We start from the raw sequence: 17480 nt of genomic DNA, 5'->3' as shown, positions 1-17480 counted from the left end.
CTTTTTATATCTATCTATTTGCTTATTTGTCGATTTCTTTAGATGATATTCTATATCTTTGAGTGCGCAAAGCTAAGATGATCCACAGCGGAGGGAGAGACAGGTTCTCTGCCTAGAGGTGGGTGTAACTGTTTTCGTTGTGTTCTACGTAAACAGGCTATGACTGGCAAGTGGAAAGAGGGATCCACGAAAAATTCATTTGCTGATCTCAAGCGCACATGATTTGGACTCTGAAGAAATTCATGGATAAGGTCTATTTTAAGCAACCCGATCACAACTTTCTAAATTTTAAATTTTACAATATTTTTAAACCATTTCCTTGCCGCTTTAGATCCAAGAACAAAACCAAAGTAAAACTGCTGCTTGAGTAGGTTTCTAAAAACGAGTCAGATTTGCAAATTTCTGTGCTCAAACTATACTGCAGCTCGGAAAATCTCTCTTTCCTTATTATCATTTGTCATTTAACTGGAAATCTCTAAGGCCCCTCAAGCCTTATATAAGACAATGTATTTCAAATAGTCAATCACTAGAAGACTTCAAAGAATGGAAAAACCGCCTCGGAAGGATTTAAAAGATTGGCGTAAAAGCACACAGTTCCAGCCAGTCCTTCATATAAGCTGAATGGTGAGTCCGGAGTTCTTGCTCCCTTTTGAAACTCTTCTGTCTGCATAAATTCCGAGAATTTCTGCGCACGATAAAGGTATTGGTCTTCTTTGGTCAGACGATAGAGCAATAAGAAAACGTATCCACTCCCTAAAAAAGAAAGGAAAGAGACATAAATTTCACCTTGTTTCTGCCACAATTACAAAGCAGTTATATATATATATAAGCTTGCGGGCTGTATTCCATGCGGTAGGGGCGTTCGAATTTCGTTGAGGCCGTCACTTTTTCCGTTTCCTCTCCTCTTAGAAAAATTGGTGATTTCATAGTGCTGATCTTTTTGTCAATATAAGTAATCAAATGTCACAGTTCCTGTTCATTAGGTCTCCTGAAGTAGTTCCCCACACCAGGGTCCTTCAGGCAAGCATTTCCAATTTTGGGTTGGGCTTTGGCTCAAATAAGGCATTACTGCTTACCACTAATTGCTTTCTTACTTTCAGAGTGCACTGTAACAAGACTTGGATCAATATCAGTATCTGAGCAACTGCCCACCTACCCCTCCCCTAACCCAACAACAGTCAATTGATGACAAGTTAGGGTCAATGTTGGGTTAGGGGAGGGGTAGGTGGGCAGTTGTCCAGATACTGATGTTGATCCCAAGACTCCAATTCAAAAAGCAAATTAACACAAATGCTGTGCTGATGTATTGGAAAATAACATAGGATAGACTGTTCTCCTATTTTGAATGAAAAAAAGGAAGAGATGTGAACTGTAAGATAGATATTTAACAATGATGCATTACCTGCCACACCATGACATATCCCTGGCCCTTTGCGTAACAATCCCTTCTGCCAGGTAAGATCAGCACACCTCCTCATGGCCTGCAAGTATTTATCATCTTTCCAGGTAAGATAAGCTTTGGCCAAAAGATAAACAACCCCTGGAGCACCATGGCACCAATGTACCAGCTCATCTTCTTGGTGACTGACCTCTCTAGGAACAGGTGGGTAGTTTCCATTAGAACATTCACATGCGAGCACGTAGTCGACAGCTTGATGAATGAGAGATTCAACATCTTTTCTTTTGCTAAAATGTTCTGGGAAACTAAGCAGCATTTGTAAAATGGATGAAAGTCCATGACCTGCCCCTGAATAGAAATTTGAAAAAAAAAAAAATTACCTTTGGATAATTCCTCTGACAACTCTCAACAGGTCATGAAACAATACTTAAACTCTTTGAAGTCATACAAAGGTCTTCCATCATGTACAAAATAATAAACAATAAGTTAGATTAAAAATTAGCAGATAAAAAATTAATCAGTTTGATCAAACAGTAGTAAATAGAGGATTTTCTACATTTTTTGTTCTTGATAACATCATAACAAACTGTCCTAGAGAAAGAGGGGTCAGCAACTTTGTGGTACTTATCTATTGTGTTTGATACCTGTTACAATGTCTAGCCTACCCTCTCTTACATTGTTGGGACATTAATCATTGCCAAAATGTAAGAGGCATGATGCCAGGCTTAATTTTATTAAATTTTTCAAAAGACTGAAACCCTCAGCATAATACCTAAGTACTCTGTCCTGTAGTATGAGTACATGAGTGGGCTTTGTGACTGGTGACTCTGTGAATACTGTCGCCCAGACTCTATGATGGCATCAAACAAGGGTCTGGTGACTTCTGGAGGTACCACAGTCCTGCCAAGCTTTTTGTTCAAGAGAAGTGACCCACATAAGTAACCAGCTCTACCAACAAACAGTTCATCAGAACCAGGACGAAAGAAATTCAGTGGCTGGCAGATTTTAGCCATCTCCAGATAATTCTGGATACACTGTTCTGTTTCTTGCTGATACCCTGCAACAACATGTTACTGTATAAGCACCCTCCAAGTCCAAATATCATCCCTCCTTTTACCCAAAATTTGACTCAAGTGCTAAGGCATTCATGTCAAATTTTGGAGGGAAATGTTGTATCAAGAAAAAAATAAATTCCTAACAACAACCAAAAAGCAAAATGACAGCAACAACAACAACAACAACAACAATAACAAAAGAATACAAAAATATAATTGTGAAAATGCACACTGTTAGCAACCTCTTTTAATCAAGGCCACATGCATACCTCTTCCACATAACACTTACTTGCGTTTTATAAATTGTGTATTAATTAACATGATCATGAATGTAGTAAATATTTCATTTTCATAGAGCTAATACAAACCCAAAGCATTGAAAACTAGTGCTGATGCTGCATAAATCCCTGCATGTCCTAGGAGAAATGATGCCCCAATACCATCATCATAGGGAGACGTTGTTGATGCCTCTTCTAGACTAACCTTAAAAGAAAAGAAAGGAAAAGAAAGATTGGTTTTAACGTTCGATATTTATACGGTTTGTTAAATTGATGATTATAGTATCCAAATTTTAAAGTGCGTTATCTTAAGCTGTGTAAAGGGTTATCTGTTTTTTTTAGTTTGCTTTTTTCTTTTTTCAGAGATAATTATTTCAACGGTCTCGTTGCTTTTGCATTATCCTCGCTTCAGTTATCAGTTTAGCACCCTGTCAAACGGAACCTCAGTATAAAATATCTAGCGTGCATATAAATTTAAAACCGTCCTGCGACAACTTTTCGAGCACAACTCAAGTTGATTGTTCTGAGAGTTTGCAAACGGACCTTCATGTACTCCAAGGCTTTTCCAAGGCATTGTTCACGAATGTTCAAAAACTCTGTGCACTCCGCTACAGAGAAGAAAGCGTATCCTATACCACCAGCTCCTACATAAAGACCGCCATCTCGGCTTGCTCTCTGCGGAGGACTTTTCTCTTCGATCAGTTGCAAGACCCTTTTCACTAGATCTCTTAAATATTCAACATTGGATAACGTCCCTGAAAATTGCTGGTACTGATTCACAAAGTAACGCGAACGGCTCCGAATCATTTTCTATATTTTGGGGACTTCTACCAAATGTCAAAGTTCGAGCACCACTGTTGTTTTTGAAACACCTCATTACAGTTACACGATAACAAAAGGTCTCATAAATAAACAGCTGGTGGAACAGAACGCGGGAGCGTCAACAAGCAAACAATGAAATTTGATAAATTTTCTGGTTGTCACAGTGCATTGGACGCGCTCGTTTGGGTGTCTTAGCGGCAAAAATGTGATTCGCTTTGAACCAACGCTGAAGGGGAACAACTTCCGTGGAAATAAAATGCCTGAGCTAACGGATCAACAGCTGAAGGATCGTGTGCAGAAGTTGGAAAATTTGTTGAGGGTAAAAAACGCTTCCACTTCATACACGAGCCCACACAATCTGCACAACTTGCTTTATTCTATCGTTTGTTATAACTATGCTAAATTGAAACCATGTTTACAGGCACGAGAGGAGCGAATTGTTGCCCTTGAGACCGAAAATGCCATGCTTTATCTTAAACTAGCACAGGTAAATTATATGCAGTAAGATTACTGATCGTTTAATTGGTAGAGGCAGACACATAGACTTTTGTACATGCATACAATCAAAGATCAAACGTTTAATTTAACAAGCTATTAAACTAATGATGCATGAATTATTTAAATCATTCATGATATTACCTCAACAGCAACAATGCATATCTTTTGTCGAAAAACGAAAAAGACAATTGATGGTTTTGAAAAGGGAATTAAGAAGTGTTCTCGGGCAAAAGACTGAACATGTGATATTGGCCTTTATGTGACACAAATGTTGATGATTAATCGAATTTGCATTTTGAAAAGATGCTGTCTTGTGTGAGTTCTTTTGGAGGCTGCCAATAAAGAGATTTAAATTATAGAATTGGAGTAACTGATAACACACCATGTAAGCTATGTTGCCTTAATCTGAAACCTAGCCATTAAGCCCTTCGGACCCACACTCATGTATTCAGTTACTAGTCAAGTCAAGAAGACACTCATTCTTTCATTACTTCCATATTTTGCACTTTATGTATAGATCAACTCTTTTTACCTTATTAACCATTCATCTTAGTTCACGAGAGTACATGTATGTACTTTGATAATGCTCAGTAGCAATTATTTCACTTGTCCTTGCTCATGGTTAACAACAATTCACAGAAGTGGTAGTGGCTAGTGGTGGATATTGACTGAGCTGCTAAGTGACAGGGTAAATATCCACGACAAGCCACTGCCACTGAGGTGAAGAACTGCTTTAGTTTATACTTATTAAAAGGGGTAAGATAATATGACACCAAGAAGATGATTTAACTCATTTTTACTTGCAACAATTACAATGGTTTTGAGTGCAAGTTACTCAGAGGTGTGTAGTATAGGATATTCTAAGTTTGAGTAGCCAATCAGAGCACACCTTCAAGGCTATCCACTGTTTTAGTATGTACTAGTATATGATAGCCATTCATTTTTCTTCTATAGTAATCAATAAAACACATTTGAATGGCCACCTTTTCTCTCCCACATTATATACCAGGCATTTCTTTTTTGTGCATATTTGTGTATAATCATTTGTTTTTCTTGAGTGTCAAGGGTCAGTACGTTCTTGCCGACATGAGTCCACTCATTTTAGGCGCTTGTTTGATGAGGAGAAAAGTTTTAGGAAGAATTCTTTGCAGACACTCAGAATCTCCAATGATAAACTACAGGTATTAGATTATTATGACTGTGTACTAGATAAACATTAAATGTCAATGGACACATGCATTCAAACTAGCAAACTACAGTTTTAGATTAGTCATGCATTATTGTAGCTTGAACACTGCAGCTTGATGGTCATGGCCCATCCTGCCAGAGCTTATTCCACCTTCTGTAGCATGAAGAAACTTAACTATCTAACCCTTTCAACTCCCATCAGTGACCGACACAGAATTTCCTCTTACAGTATCATCACAATAACAATGAAATAGTTGAGAAGAATAAAAAAATGTTATTAATTAAAGGAACAATTAGGTAATACAACACCAAATTCTTGAGACTAATATTTTAAGAACTGTATTGTAGATAGTAAGGAGAATTGATAATGAGATCTTGGAAGTTAACCCTTTAACTCTCATGAGTGACTAGGAGAGAATTTCTCCTTTCAATATCCATACAATATCAAGCAGACAAGTGATTAGAATAAAGAAATATATTAATTTGGGGATAATTAGTTGATCCAATACTAAATTATCTGAACTAACATTATAAGAATTGTATGGTTGACAGTAAGGAGAATTACAAATTGATCTGGGAGTTAAAGGGTTAAAAGGTCAAAATTGTTTCTCCTGTGAGTTTGGATGCTTGTCAGTTGTGGGCAGGTAACCTGCTTTCCTTCCCTCCCCCATCTCCAGCCCTCATTTTAGGGTTTTGTCATGTTTCTCAAACAGCTGGCTGGTACCATTTCACACTCCTGGGAAGAGGGCAATGTGCAGTAAAGAAATGTCACAGTCAAAATGACCCTATCTTTCCAACTGGACTTTTCAAGGATTATTTTAAAGTTTATTTTCATTCATTTTAGGAAGTTAAGTTGGAGCTTCATGACCTGAAAAAGAAAGTTAAGAGTCTTCCAGAATTACTCTCACAAGAAATGGACAAGACTGCAAAACTCACTGATCAGTTTGGCTCCAAGAAAATGTCCAATATGGAAGGTACAGTGTACTCTTAACTACTATTTGTAGCTTGTGTAGATGTTAGTTTTCTCAGACTCTTAAAAGTTCTGAGGTTTTTTTTCTGTGTATCAAGACATGCACAGCAGGTCTTTGCGGAGAACTCGATTTTCTCCCTTCCCTTCAGCCCTCCCTTCACATGTCCTTCACACAATTTTTTGTGTTTGATAAAAAGATCTTGTTTGAACTTTCATATCCAGGCCTTCAACATAAGCTTCTCAAGACAGAAATGGAGATGGTTGAGTTTAGACAACGATACATCCAAGAAAAGTCTCGCAGAATGACACTACACAACACTCTTGTGGTTGGTAATTGTGCAACTACTGTGTCCAGTACATATTAATGTGGAAGTGTCTTGTCAAACACTTTTCCCAACCAAAGTTGCTCTGGTTTCAGTCTTGTATCAAGCAATGCTTTTTTTCTTGAAACTTTAGCTGGCCATTCTGAATCCACCCTCCCCATTCTGACCTTGGACAAAGTGTTTGCTTCCAGGATTTTATGCTTGACAGGATGCTTCCGGTCAACATCACTGATCTTAGCAGCATGCAAATAACCTTAACCCTATAACCCCTAAGAGTGACTAGCATCTAATTTCTCCTTACAATCTCACCCCTGAATCACACATTGAGGTCACAGGAATAAAGCAAATGATGTCCAACTCAATAAGCTGTTGATTGTCCAACAAATTCCCCTTGTCAGCACCTTAGTCAATGTACAGAGAACAGTGTGGAGAATATGCATACTGATGTTAGGGCGTAAATTAACCTTAATTGTTACACGGGATTCAAGTATATGGCTTTGCTCACCAAAGAGTTCACCTTAGCTCAGTTGGTTCTCAGTGCCCCTGACTGCAAAACTGGTGCTGACTGGGGTTCAAATCCTTGTGGGTTACTCAGATTCTTTCCTCATCATATGCTGAAGTCAATTGAGTGAAATGTTTTTCTTTTCCCGTAATTTTTAATTTTTAGGAAATGCGAGGCAACATCAGGGTGCACTGTCGACTGCGTCCCTTAATCAGCCGCCTTGACTCTCCAGGTGACGAGGAGTCACTGGGTATGGCAGGAACTCCTTCTGAAAGAGTTGTAGATCTTCAGGATGAAGACAAACTCATTGTGCGCCCAGCTAAGCCTGTTGGCGGCCAGATGCAGAAGAAGGAGTTTGAGTTTGAAAGAGTTTATGGACCTGACACTGACCAGAAGTCGCTATTTGATGATGTGAAACCTTTGCTGACCTCTTTGTTGGACGGGTGAGTTCATAACCTTGTGTGACATGATAAGTCAGCATTGATAGTTTATCCTAATACCTTATTAGTTGCTCTGGCATTTTGTGAATCTCCTTTGCCATTGCATAACAGGGAACATGTTTTAGCTGTTAAATAACAGCTGTCATATGACCCGTCCATTCCCACTCGCGCAATTCCACAGAAAACCATTGGAAAGCTGACGTTGGTAGGGTTGACGTGAACCGGTCCGTTAGAAGTCGTCCGGCCCAAGTGCACTTGTACGGCTTTGTTGCAAAAAAAGAAAATAAATAAATAAAAAACATTTTTTCGCTGTCGTTACAATTAATGAGTGACAGTAGTGAACAGAAATGAAAAACATAAGTCACGTTTTTTCGAATAATGGTGAGTTCCTTCTTCTGACTCGAAAAAATAAAGGATAGTGTCGATTCTTCTTTGTGGTTTTGCCATGCACGTCAGTCTATCGCGTCCTATTAAAGTTAAACCAACATTTTCGAAATTTTCAAAACTTAGTCATTCAAAATATTTTCCCGTCCGACTCTCCCACTCAGTCAATAAGTACACATTATAAACAAAACAAATGACATGTCTGTTTGATACCTAAAGGTACAATGTGTGTATCATGGCGTATGGTCAGACAGGATCTGGTAAAACTCACACCATGATGGGAAGTCACGACCTGGACATGGAGATCGATTCAGAGTCGCTGAATAAGGACGAAGGGATCATTCCACGATCAGCGAAGGAAATGTTTAAGTAAGAAGTGGCATTCCTAATGGCGAGCGAAATGATTCTTTGGTATATTCGTTGGCAGAAGCCGTCAATTTGTATCGGTTCTTTCCCACTAAAGGAAGAAACCTTCCTAAATGTACAATTTAGCTTTTCTTACAATTTATGAAATTTTTAGACTCATCTCTGAGCGAGAAAATCCTGAGGAGAGCTTCTCATTGGAGATGTCTGTGTGTGAGATTTACAATAATGAAGTTCGAGATCTCCTAGCAGGAAAGAGTGCTTCCAGGGTAGGTTTCAAAATGAGATGATGATAACTTTATTAATGTACTTCAGAAGATGTGTTATCCTAGAGTAATCCAGTTACGTTTCGTGTCCATTTTCATGAGTTGTACTCTTTTCACCCTTGCATAACTCCCATGAAGGAGAGAACGTCGCGGTGCGTGCATCTTTGACATATTAAGCCTGTATTTTTCAAGACTGTCAGTTATTTCTCGCTTGTCGTGAAAATTAACTCAAAGTAGCATGACATATCTCCTCGAACATTCATGAATTCCGCACGATTATATTTTTATATTCCTTTTTTAACAGCTTGATATTGTCACGAGTAGTGAGGGAGCAACGGAGATTCCATCTCTTGTAACCAGGTAAAGACGGCTTAGTATACATGCGTTTACAATTTGAGAATTACAGTGCTTGCACACCTGCAACATGCAGAGCACTATTGCTGACGAATGTCGTGCTTTGTTTTTTTCTCGTAATTCAGCAGAATTACATGGACTTACAAGTAGACTGGGATCATAAAAACTTGACGGAAGGGCCGAAACTTCATAGTAGTGATGACTCGTGGCTGCGCCATTTCGCAAAATTTATTCTAGGAACGAAATTGGAAGACCAAGTTTTTTGGATCATTGCCAACTGATTTTTCCTTTCTTAAGTATGCGTAGCCAGTAAGGAAGGGTTAACATCCTTAAGATTCGAACACATTTGCGAATGGGTTTTGGTCCATATGTTACTGGTTTCACAATTAAGTGTGAATTTCTTTCCTCAGACCCGTTAGAACTGTACAGGAAGTGATGGCGGTTGTCTACTACGGTATGCAACGGAGACACGAGGACGCCACAATGGTTCATGCTCATTCCAGCCGTTCCCATCTAATAGTGCAGTTGACTATTTACACAGTCACTCAGACAAAACCAAGTACGTCCTCCTCATCGAGTGATGCGGCGCCTTCGCCCCCAGGCACTCCTACAAGATCACGGCGAACTCTGCCCCAGCCATCAGCTGGGAACAACAGTAGGTCCCAGTCTCCTGCACCGAAAAGTAAGGCTGCTTCTGCAAGGCGTTCGAGGTAATTTCATGCGTATACAAATGTACACATAATTGCCATAACTTTTTTGAAAAGAGAAAAGCATTTCTGCGGTTTGAATTTTTCTGAGACAATGCAATTGCAATTGGGTGTATATCTTTTAATGATTTTAAGTGTGTTTTGTTGTGGATCTTGTGTGAAATTGTACCAACTGGGACCGTATAGTTAAACACAAATTGCTTCGTACAATTTTTTTTTCGCCAAAAAAAATACATAGCATACATAGCTCACGGCTAGATTGAATTTTACTCCCCAGGTCTCCAGCGCCTGGCACCGCTGCCGCTGCTCGTTCCAGATCCCCTTCTCCAACCCGGAACAATAATTCCTCAGCTAACGGAAGCCAGACTCAGAGTGTGAAAACCAAGCTTCAGCTCGTCGACTTGGCTGGAAGTGAATGTGTCGGTAAGACGAGGGAAGAAGCAGGGTTGGAAATGTTTTCATTGTATTTACTCAATCATAAGAAGACAAACACATCAACAAGACGTTATTGTGTTCTTTTCGTTTGTAACTTTGTTATGTTTCAATTTACATTTGCATCAGGAATGTCTGGGGTAACGGGTGCAGCCCTACGAGAAACTTCGCACATAAACAAAAGGTAACTGGGGCATCAATTCCAAGTCAAAACAGTTTCTCATTTACAACCAATAAACAGTAGTTCACTATGATTTAATAGAACGAACAGATTTGTGTGAGCAAAGGCATCGGCTGTGCTACTTCTCTAGCTGATTCGTTAACATGCATCGTTTGCATTCTCTCTACCGAAATCGTTCTTTGGGGAGTTGATACTCTCCCCCACCGGGGTTATTGTCGTCGACATCAACATGGCGGCACTCACACTTATAGCTAGTTGATAGCGCTGACATTCGGTCCCTGAGACACCTGCATTTTAGGGTATTGTTGACCCTAATAGCCAATTCATAGTTGCCAATCAAAACGCTTCGTTTTCAACTCTGCGTTTTTTATGTACTAAATAAAAATGTTGTTGTGCAAGTCACCTGTTCTTGGTTTGAAAGTAGTAATCCAAAATGTGTAAGTTGTCCGCGTTCCCACCTCACGGGTATGAAAACGGGTGGGATATCACTTTTGGACGATGTAAGTTTGTTGAAATGGCAAAGCGGTAGAATATAAAATACAAGCTTGCGGTTTCTTTTGTCTTGGAGTTTTCTCCTTCGCCCTTTGCGCAGTTCTGTCCATTTTATTATTTTCGTCCTAAACCCTGAAATCAAACCCTTTTACTCTCCCAAACATTTATCGAAAGGACGGGACTATTTCTACCCAGTCTGAGGAGAGCATTTCAGGGAGAACACTGAGAATAAATTAATGAACAATCCAACATGTTAAAGTTAACTCACGTTTTAATATTTCATCTTGTTTGTTATAACAGTCTGAGTGCCTTGGCTGATGTATTAGGGGCGCTGTCTGAGCATCGTTCACATATACCTTACCGCAACACCAGACTCACACACATGTTACAGGATACTATAGGTGAGTACGCTTTTGCTATGTTGGACTTAGTAATAGTTATCCACCTGACACTGTTTATCTCAATTTCACAATTGTGTGACAGACCATAACGTCCACTTAACATCTGTACTTGTACCAGCTTTCCAAGAAAGAGCATTCAATTTAATAACACAGTCGAAAATCTCATAAAGAACTTTATCGTAATCAGGCACCTCCAATAAAGCTTCTTCTCTCCATCGGAGAGGCTTGTTTTGAAAACTTTATTTTATTCTTCATTAGTAGATAGCTGCGTTATTTATGAAGATGTATAGTTTTTACTCCTTTTTACTCAGTGCAATCTTTTTTTTTCTTTGAACATTGACTCCTCGCTTGAATTTCTTGTTCAAGAAACTTGAGCCCGATATGAATGCAATGTATGGTACAATTTTATAACTGCTTTAGTAGTTTTACGAGGACCTGGGGTGGAGAGTCGCAATTTACCCGGTCCAGTCCCTTAAGGACTCGTATCTTCTAACGTACATTTACTAACGCATACTCGTTTGCTCCTGTCAGGTGGTGATGCTAAGCTTCTTGTCATGCTCTGCTGTTCTCCGGCCCAGCGGTTTATCACAGAAACTCTACAGTGTCTTGGATTTGGGTCACGAGCTCGGCAAGTGGCTCGTGGGCAAGCTAAGAAACGAAGACCCACGTCGTTCGTTCCCAACAGCCTCTCAATAGGTTTGTGAGCTGTAGCGATGTACAAATAAAAGCGAACTAGAAGGATGAAAAAGGACTGAGAGAGGGGTTATAGGGGGATTTAGGCAAGGGGGTCTTGCACTAGGGTCTTACTGGTTTCTTTGGGGGGGGATATACAAGGCACACTTTACTTAAATTTTTCATCGTTAATTTCCGTAGCAGATTTTGTGGGTCGGGAGGGGGGTGCCCTTCTAACATAGTGCCTCTCCCCATAATAGCTACACCTTCCATCCGTGCTCAACACCATCATAGAATGCACCATGTGTTAGATAGCTTTCTAGGGAACACTGGCATATATCCTAAGCGTCTCTAACTGAGATGGGTATAGGATAGGTAAGAGCATTCCCTTTTTTGTTTGTTTAAATTTTTGTTTTGTTGTTTAGATACCGGTAATCTTGGATCATCATCTTTGAGAGGAAACGGAAATCTCTCTCCCAGGATCTTGGATCTTCGTGGTGGAGGACGGCGCAAATCGAACTTTAATTTTGAGTAACACCCCGCCTCCAATGATGTTCGATGATCATCCGAACAGTGTATTCGATAAGTTCGTTTTTTTCTTTCTTTGTTTTTTTCCACACCTTGGAAACCTGGGCTTTCATTCCAAACTTCCTTTCCTACCTCATTTCATGGCATTTACGAAAACGTTTCGTCAACGTAGTTTTTCTTAATGCATTAACATTTGTCCACTTTTCCTTGATTCATACTATTTATTGCAAGACATTTGGTTGAAGCGGTTTTTAACGACTTAAAAAACCAAGTATTTGTTTGATCTGAAAAATATTCGCTAGTCTTGAGGTGTTACTTGACCTTCGCAATGTTAGGGGTAGAGAACATGCGTTTGATTCTGGAAATTTACTCTATGTACACGGTTTTGTGGGTTCTTCTTTTGATTTTTCTTGAAAACTGCTCATAAGTCATTACCCATCCTTATTTAAAGTGAATCACAGGTCTTCAAAGCTTTTTCGTGAATAATCATATAGACATCTAGACACTTCAGACAAACGTTTCGCGCAGATATAGTGTATAGGCAGAAGTATTCCATTTTTTTTTTTTTTTAACAAAGCCAATAATTTTACCAATAAACTATTTTGTCGAACAGGAGAAATAGATATGTTATTATTTTTTTGTAGACAAATGTGGATTACTTAATATATTTACAAACACATAATAAAGTCGCAGTTTGATTCTGGCTTGAATCAGAATGCTTATTTATTAGTTGAGTACTATTTCCTCCTGTTATAAAGTGCAGCCACTCTGTAACTGACACTTGAAGTGAAGTTCAACTTCTCAATGAAAGGCAATGATCGACTCTCGACCGAAAGAGGACTGGAACTGAGCAACCGGCAGTCCACGAGTCCATTCTCCTTTTTTAGAGCGAACGGCAAACGCTGATCTAAAAAAGTTTAGAACCTCATATATAAAACTGTGACGATAATTGCATTTTTTGTGAGTGTGAGATGTATTTCTCTTAAGTTTTCTACGATAAATTATTTTATTAGCTTAGCGCGGCTCAGACGCTAACACGGAGTCGTGCAAATCAGTAAACAACGTGTGAAATTGTCAAAGCCCCGTTTCCGTTTTGCTTTTTCGTCATCCCTTTATCAGCTCATAATTGGTATTACTAATAAATGAATTTTAAAAGGAAGCAACCAGCCATCGTGAAACATGTAATTCTCTGGAAAGTCATACCCAAAAAATCAAATAACTTCTTCTGTTGACAGATTTCATCCACCGTCAACTAGGAGTAGTGTTATAGCATGTACGTCGAAGACTTCGACGAGCGTTGAAAACGGAATTTTAAGAAGACTTCGACGTCAATAATTGTAGGAGTGTCAACTTGACATGGACGAATCTTCCCTTATGACCGCTAATGTTGATCTTCGATAGCAAAACCTTTTTGTTGCGTGGAGTTGGTTTAAATAATTTAAAAAAAAAAATTAAAAATCACAGTGACTGCGTTAAAATGTTCGGCCTGGCCAGGATTTTGATGAAAAGAAGTATGGTTCCTTTGGTATGAGAAAAAATTGATGAGTAGCGCATACTCTTTTTCGGAGAACTGCAAGAAGACGTGAACTTTGCGGATGAAGTACAAGACCATGAGTTTTCAACATAATTCTATGTAACAAAAGCGTTTAACCTGAAAATGGTACTGAAATGTATGCTAAAGGTTCTCTTCTCCGTCAACTCTGACAATAATCAAGCAAAATACAACAATTTCAATCAACTCAAGAAAGTAACTTCTCTCAAAGAGACACTCCCCCTCCCTGGAGCGTGTTATTAAACTCACTCCAGCTCTCAACTCTCCCCTTTCCGACTCTATTGTTAAAGGTTATAACTTTCTTATTAAGTTATGCGCGACTGGAAAGTGTTTGACTATTATTTGGTTATGAAATCAAACCATTTTAAGACCAGCGAACGGGATTGAACCTTATAGTTAGCTTATCATGTATATCCCAGTGGTCAATGACAACTTTATTGTGGTATGTAGTGTATGAGCACATTTCGTGTCTCCATGTACACAGAGCTCACCGCAGAAAGACAAAGAAAGATTAAGAATCGAAGTAAAATGCGCTAGTTTTCTTTCGCGGTATATTCTAAAAATTGCAAAAATCTTTGAGTATAACAAATTTTATTTTCCCAAAGCAACTCAATCCATGGTAGTAGGCACCAGCTTTAGGTAATGGTTTGTCAAGAAATCCTAAAAACACGGACAAGCCGATTAGAGATGTTGCTGATACCGTCACCGAATGTGTTGACCTTAAAGGACAGTTTGAGCTGACGGTTACACAATTCAGCACCCAATTCAAGAGCACACATATTGATTTATTTCCTATGTTTTCAACTGGATCAACGGTCATCAACGGTCACCCTTATTTTGCTTTAAAACCACCACCTTTAAGTTCCTTAAGTTGCACTTTATGGTTTCCTTAACAATTGCAATTTCTAGGAAATTTAAAATCGCTTCTTTAGAAGTTTCTTAAATCGGACAAGTACCCAAGTTTATTAGTAAATCATAACTTTTTAAACCCGATACAACACCAAATTAAACAATCATGAAAATCGTCTATCAGTTTATGAAAAAATTTCACTTTTCTTTCTGCTGCTCTCGATTTATCTTAGTATATCATACATTGTTTATTTTTTTCGATCTCTTAATAAACTTTGCAATCTTGGAAGGTACTTTCCCTATTATTTTATACACTGCTGTACCTCTCTTTTACTAGGAACCATATTTTGATGCCACATGTGAGAAGCGATAAAAAGTATCCCCTCTCAAATTCTATCCTCCCGATTTAAGAAGGAAGATCTTCGAATAGAGAGTTGAAAATGGAATTTTAGAGTCGAAAACGGAAGAAAAGGATCGAGCATTGATGATGTTGAAGTTGGAGGACGGAAATCGGGTTTCGAAACGTAGCAGTCAGATGTCGTGGAGTAGGAAGAAGTATACAGGAAACTTAGAGGCCGAAAGTAGAAAATAAAGGTCGACAGTCCGAAGTCGGAAAACGTGAAGTCGTAAGTCGAAAATAGAAAAACTGTCGAAAAGCGAAAAAGAACTTCGAACTCCGAAATCGAAATTTCTGAAATCCGAAGTCTGGAACTAGAATCCGGAATTACTGTGACAGTACACATTTGTAGTCGAAAACAAAACCAGTTATAATTATTTCCGTTGCCCCCTTAAACATCCAAGGATTTAAGGAATATGAATAAAAACAAATGTAAGGTCGATAAGAGTCAATTTATAAAAGGCACAAACAAGGATGTCTTTAAGGGATGGGTAAGGGCTGAGTATATATGTTTTGCTTGTGTGGTTTTTATTCATTTTAGTTGTTCATATTTTTATTTGAACATTTATTGATTAATTCATCTTTATTTTGTCGAGGATACTTAAATATTTTATCAAATATCATTTAACTTTTTGATAAACACTTGATCATGATACATTTAAAAACACACTGCACATCATGCATAGACGCCTCAACGGTTGACCTTGCTTTCTTGAAGATAAACACAAGATGCATAGACACCACAACTTTTAAACTGCTTCCACGTTGATAAACACATGATGCATTGACACCACAACTTTGAAAACTACTTCCTTGTTCACAAACACATGATGCATTAACACCACAACCTCTCAAGTTTCCTTGTTGACAAACACATTATGCAGACACCACAACTTTTATACTGCTTCCTTACTGAAAAACACATGATGTAGACACCACAACTTTTAAACTGCTTCCTTGGTGACAAATGGATAATGCATAAACATCAAAACTTGTAAACTGCTTCCTTGTTGACAAACACATGATGCATTGACACCACATCTTTTAAACTGCACAACTTGTAAACTGTCCTCTTGTTGACAAACACGTCATGCAGGCACCACAACTTGTAAAGTGCCCTCTTGTTGACAAATACATTATGCAGACACCACAAGTTTTAAACTGCTTCCTTGTTGACAAACAGATGATGCATAAACACCAAAACTTTGAAATTGCTTCCTTGGTGACAAAAATGATGCATACTGTTTTTTTTTGACAAATACATGATACAGACACCACAACTTTTGAACTGCTTCATTGTTGATAAACACATGATGAATTGATGGTTTTTTGTTTACAACCACACGATTGACAGCACAACTCTTAGAGTGCCTCCTTCTTGCTAAGCACACGATGTGCGAACACCACAACTTTTAAAATTGGATTCGATATGGCACGATTTGCTTCATCGGTTCCGACTTGCCCGCTAAGGGAAAAAACTACTGATCAAGACAGGTTCCTCAAAGCTGAAAAAGAAAAGTTCATGAAAACAAAAACAGGAAATATAGAGAGTGGGGAAATATGCTATCACGAAAGTTGTACAGAAATCTCTTGTACATGCAACACAGTGACAGTTAAAGAAAAGCTTCTTTTGATGAACGTATAATAATTCCATTCAATGGTTTTATTTTGCGTATAATCAAAGCTCAAACGGTTTTTATTCGTTTTTTCCATTTCTGTGTTCTTCCGTGGCTGTTTGATGACTTGGATTTTTCCGTCGATTTTTTTAGCGGTCCTCTAAAATTCAAAACCCTCAAGATTTGTTTATAATTAAGAGTTGCTCTAATTGCAGCTTCAGAGAAAATCTTACTTGGATAGCTTACATACTTCACGCATTTTCATTATTCCGGATTCAACTCCTCAACTCTTACCTGAACAGTTAGGAAGCCATCTTCCTTTCCTTGTAGAGCCCCGCTTATTGGTCCATTAGATCGCTGACCTCCGCAGACCTAGCGTTTGTTTCCTATAAAACGATAACTGCATCTATATAACCTTTTCATAACAAACTACAAAAGCAAAAATTCCACAAAGGGTAGTGTGAAAGAAGAACAATAACTCCAAGAGTTCTTTGTGGGTCTGCTGATTGAGCATCTGACACCAAAATCGGCAGATATTAGTCTTGAATCCTCGAGAAAGTCGTTAGTTTATAGTCTATTGACTTTTTATGTCAAGAGAGCCGGAAAAAGAGCGACGATATAGTCCTTGCTTGACTACAGACATAGTTCTATGGTGGTTACAATTGACAACCGAAATGAGTGTAGCACCCTCCGGGCTTAATAACTTTTATCAGCTATTATCGTTTACTAAAAAACAAAAAATATGATTACTATTACGCCGAGGTATTTAAGGGTGAGAGCGAAGTATGGGGCATCGCTTCTCCACCTTTCC

General features: G+C 38.6%; 2 protein-coding genes across 2 annotated transcripts; one reads left to right on the top strand and one right to left on the bottom strand.

Moving 5' to 3' along the window:
- Positions 1-239: 239 nt before the first annotated feature.
- LOC131777040 (lanC-like protein 3) lies at positions 240-3592 on the bottom strand. The gene is made up of 5 exons (XM_059093254.2): positions 3276-3592; positions 2823-2937; positions 2172-2456; positions 1403-1747; positions 240-753 (listed from the first exon to the last, which is right to left on the bottom strand). The coding sequence occupies exons 1-5, from the start codon at positions 3537-3539 to the stop codon at positions 527-529; spliced, it is 1236 nt and encodes a 411-aa protein (XP_058949237.2). The 5' UTR covers positions 3540-3592; the 3' UTR covers positions 240-526.
- LOC131777039 (kinesin-like protein KIF25) lies at positions 3532-12822 on the top strand. Its single transcript, XM_059093253.2, has 15 exons — positions 3532-3873; positions 3976-4041; positions 5111-5233; positions 6085-6214; positions 6433-6536; positions 7201-7478; positions 8079-8228; positions 8380-8491; positions 8793-8848; positions 9253-9552; positions 9827-9972; positions 10111-10165; positions 10955-11055; positions 11587-11751; positions 12153-12822. The coding sequence occupies exons 1-15, from the start codon at positions 3811-3813 to the stop codon at positions 12260-12262; spliced, it is 1959 nt and encodes a 652-aa protein (XP_058949236.2). The 5' UTR covers positions 3532-3810; the 3' UTR covers positions 12263-12822.
- The last annotated feature ends 4658 nt before the right edge of the window (positions 12823-17480 follow it).

Source organism: Pocillopora verrucosa, chromosome 9 (genome assembly GCF_036669915.1).
Source record: "Pocillopora verrucosa isolate sample1 chromosome 9, ASM3666991v2, whole genome shotgun sequence".
Lineage (NCBI taxonomy): Eukaryota > Metazoa > Cnidaria > Anthozoa > Scleractinia > Pocilloporidae > Pocillopora > Pocillopora verrucosa.
This window is presented reverse-complemented; position numbering and strand designations above follow the sequence as displayed.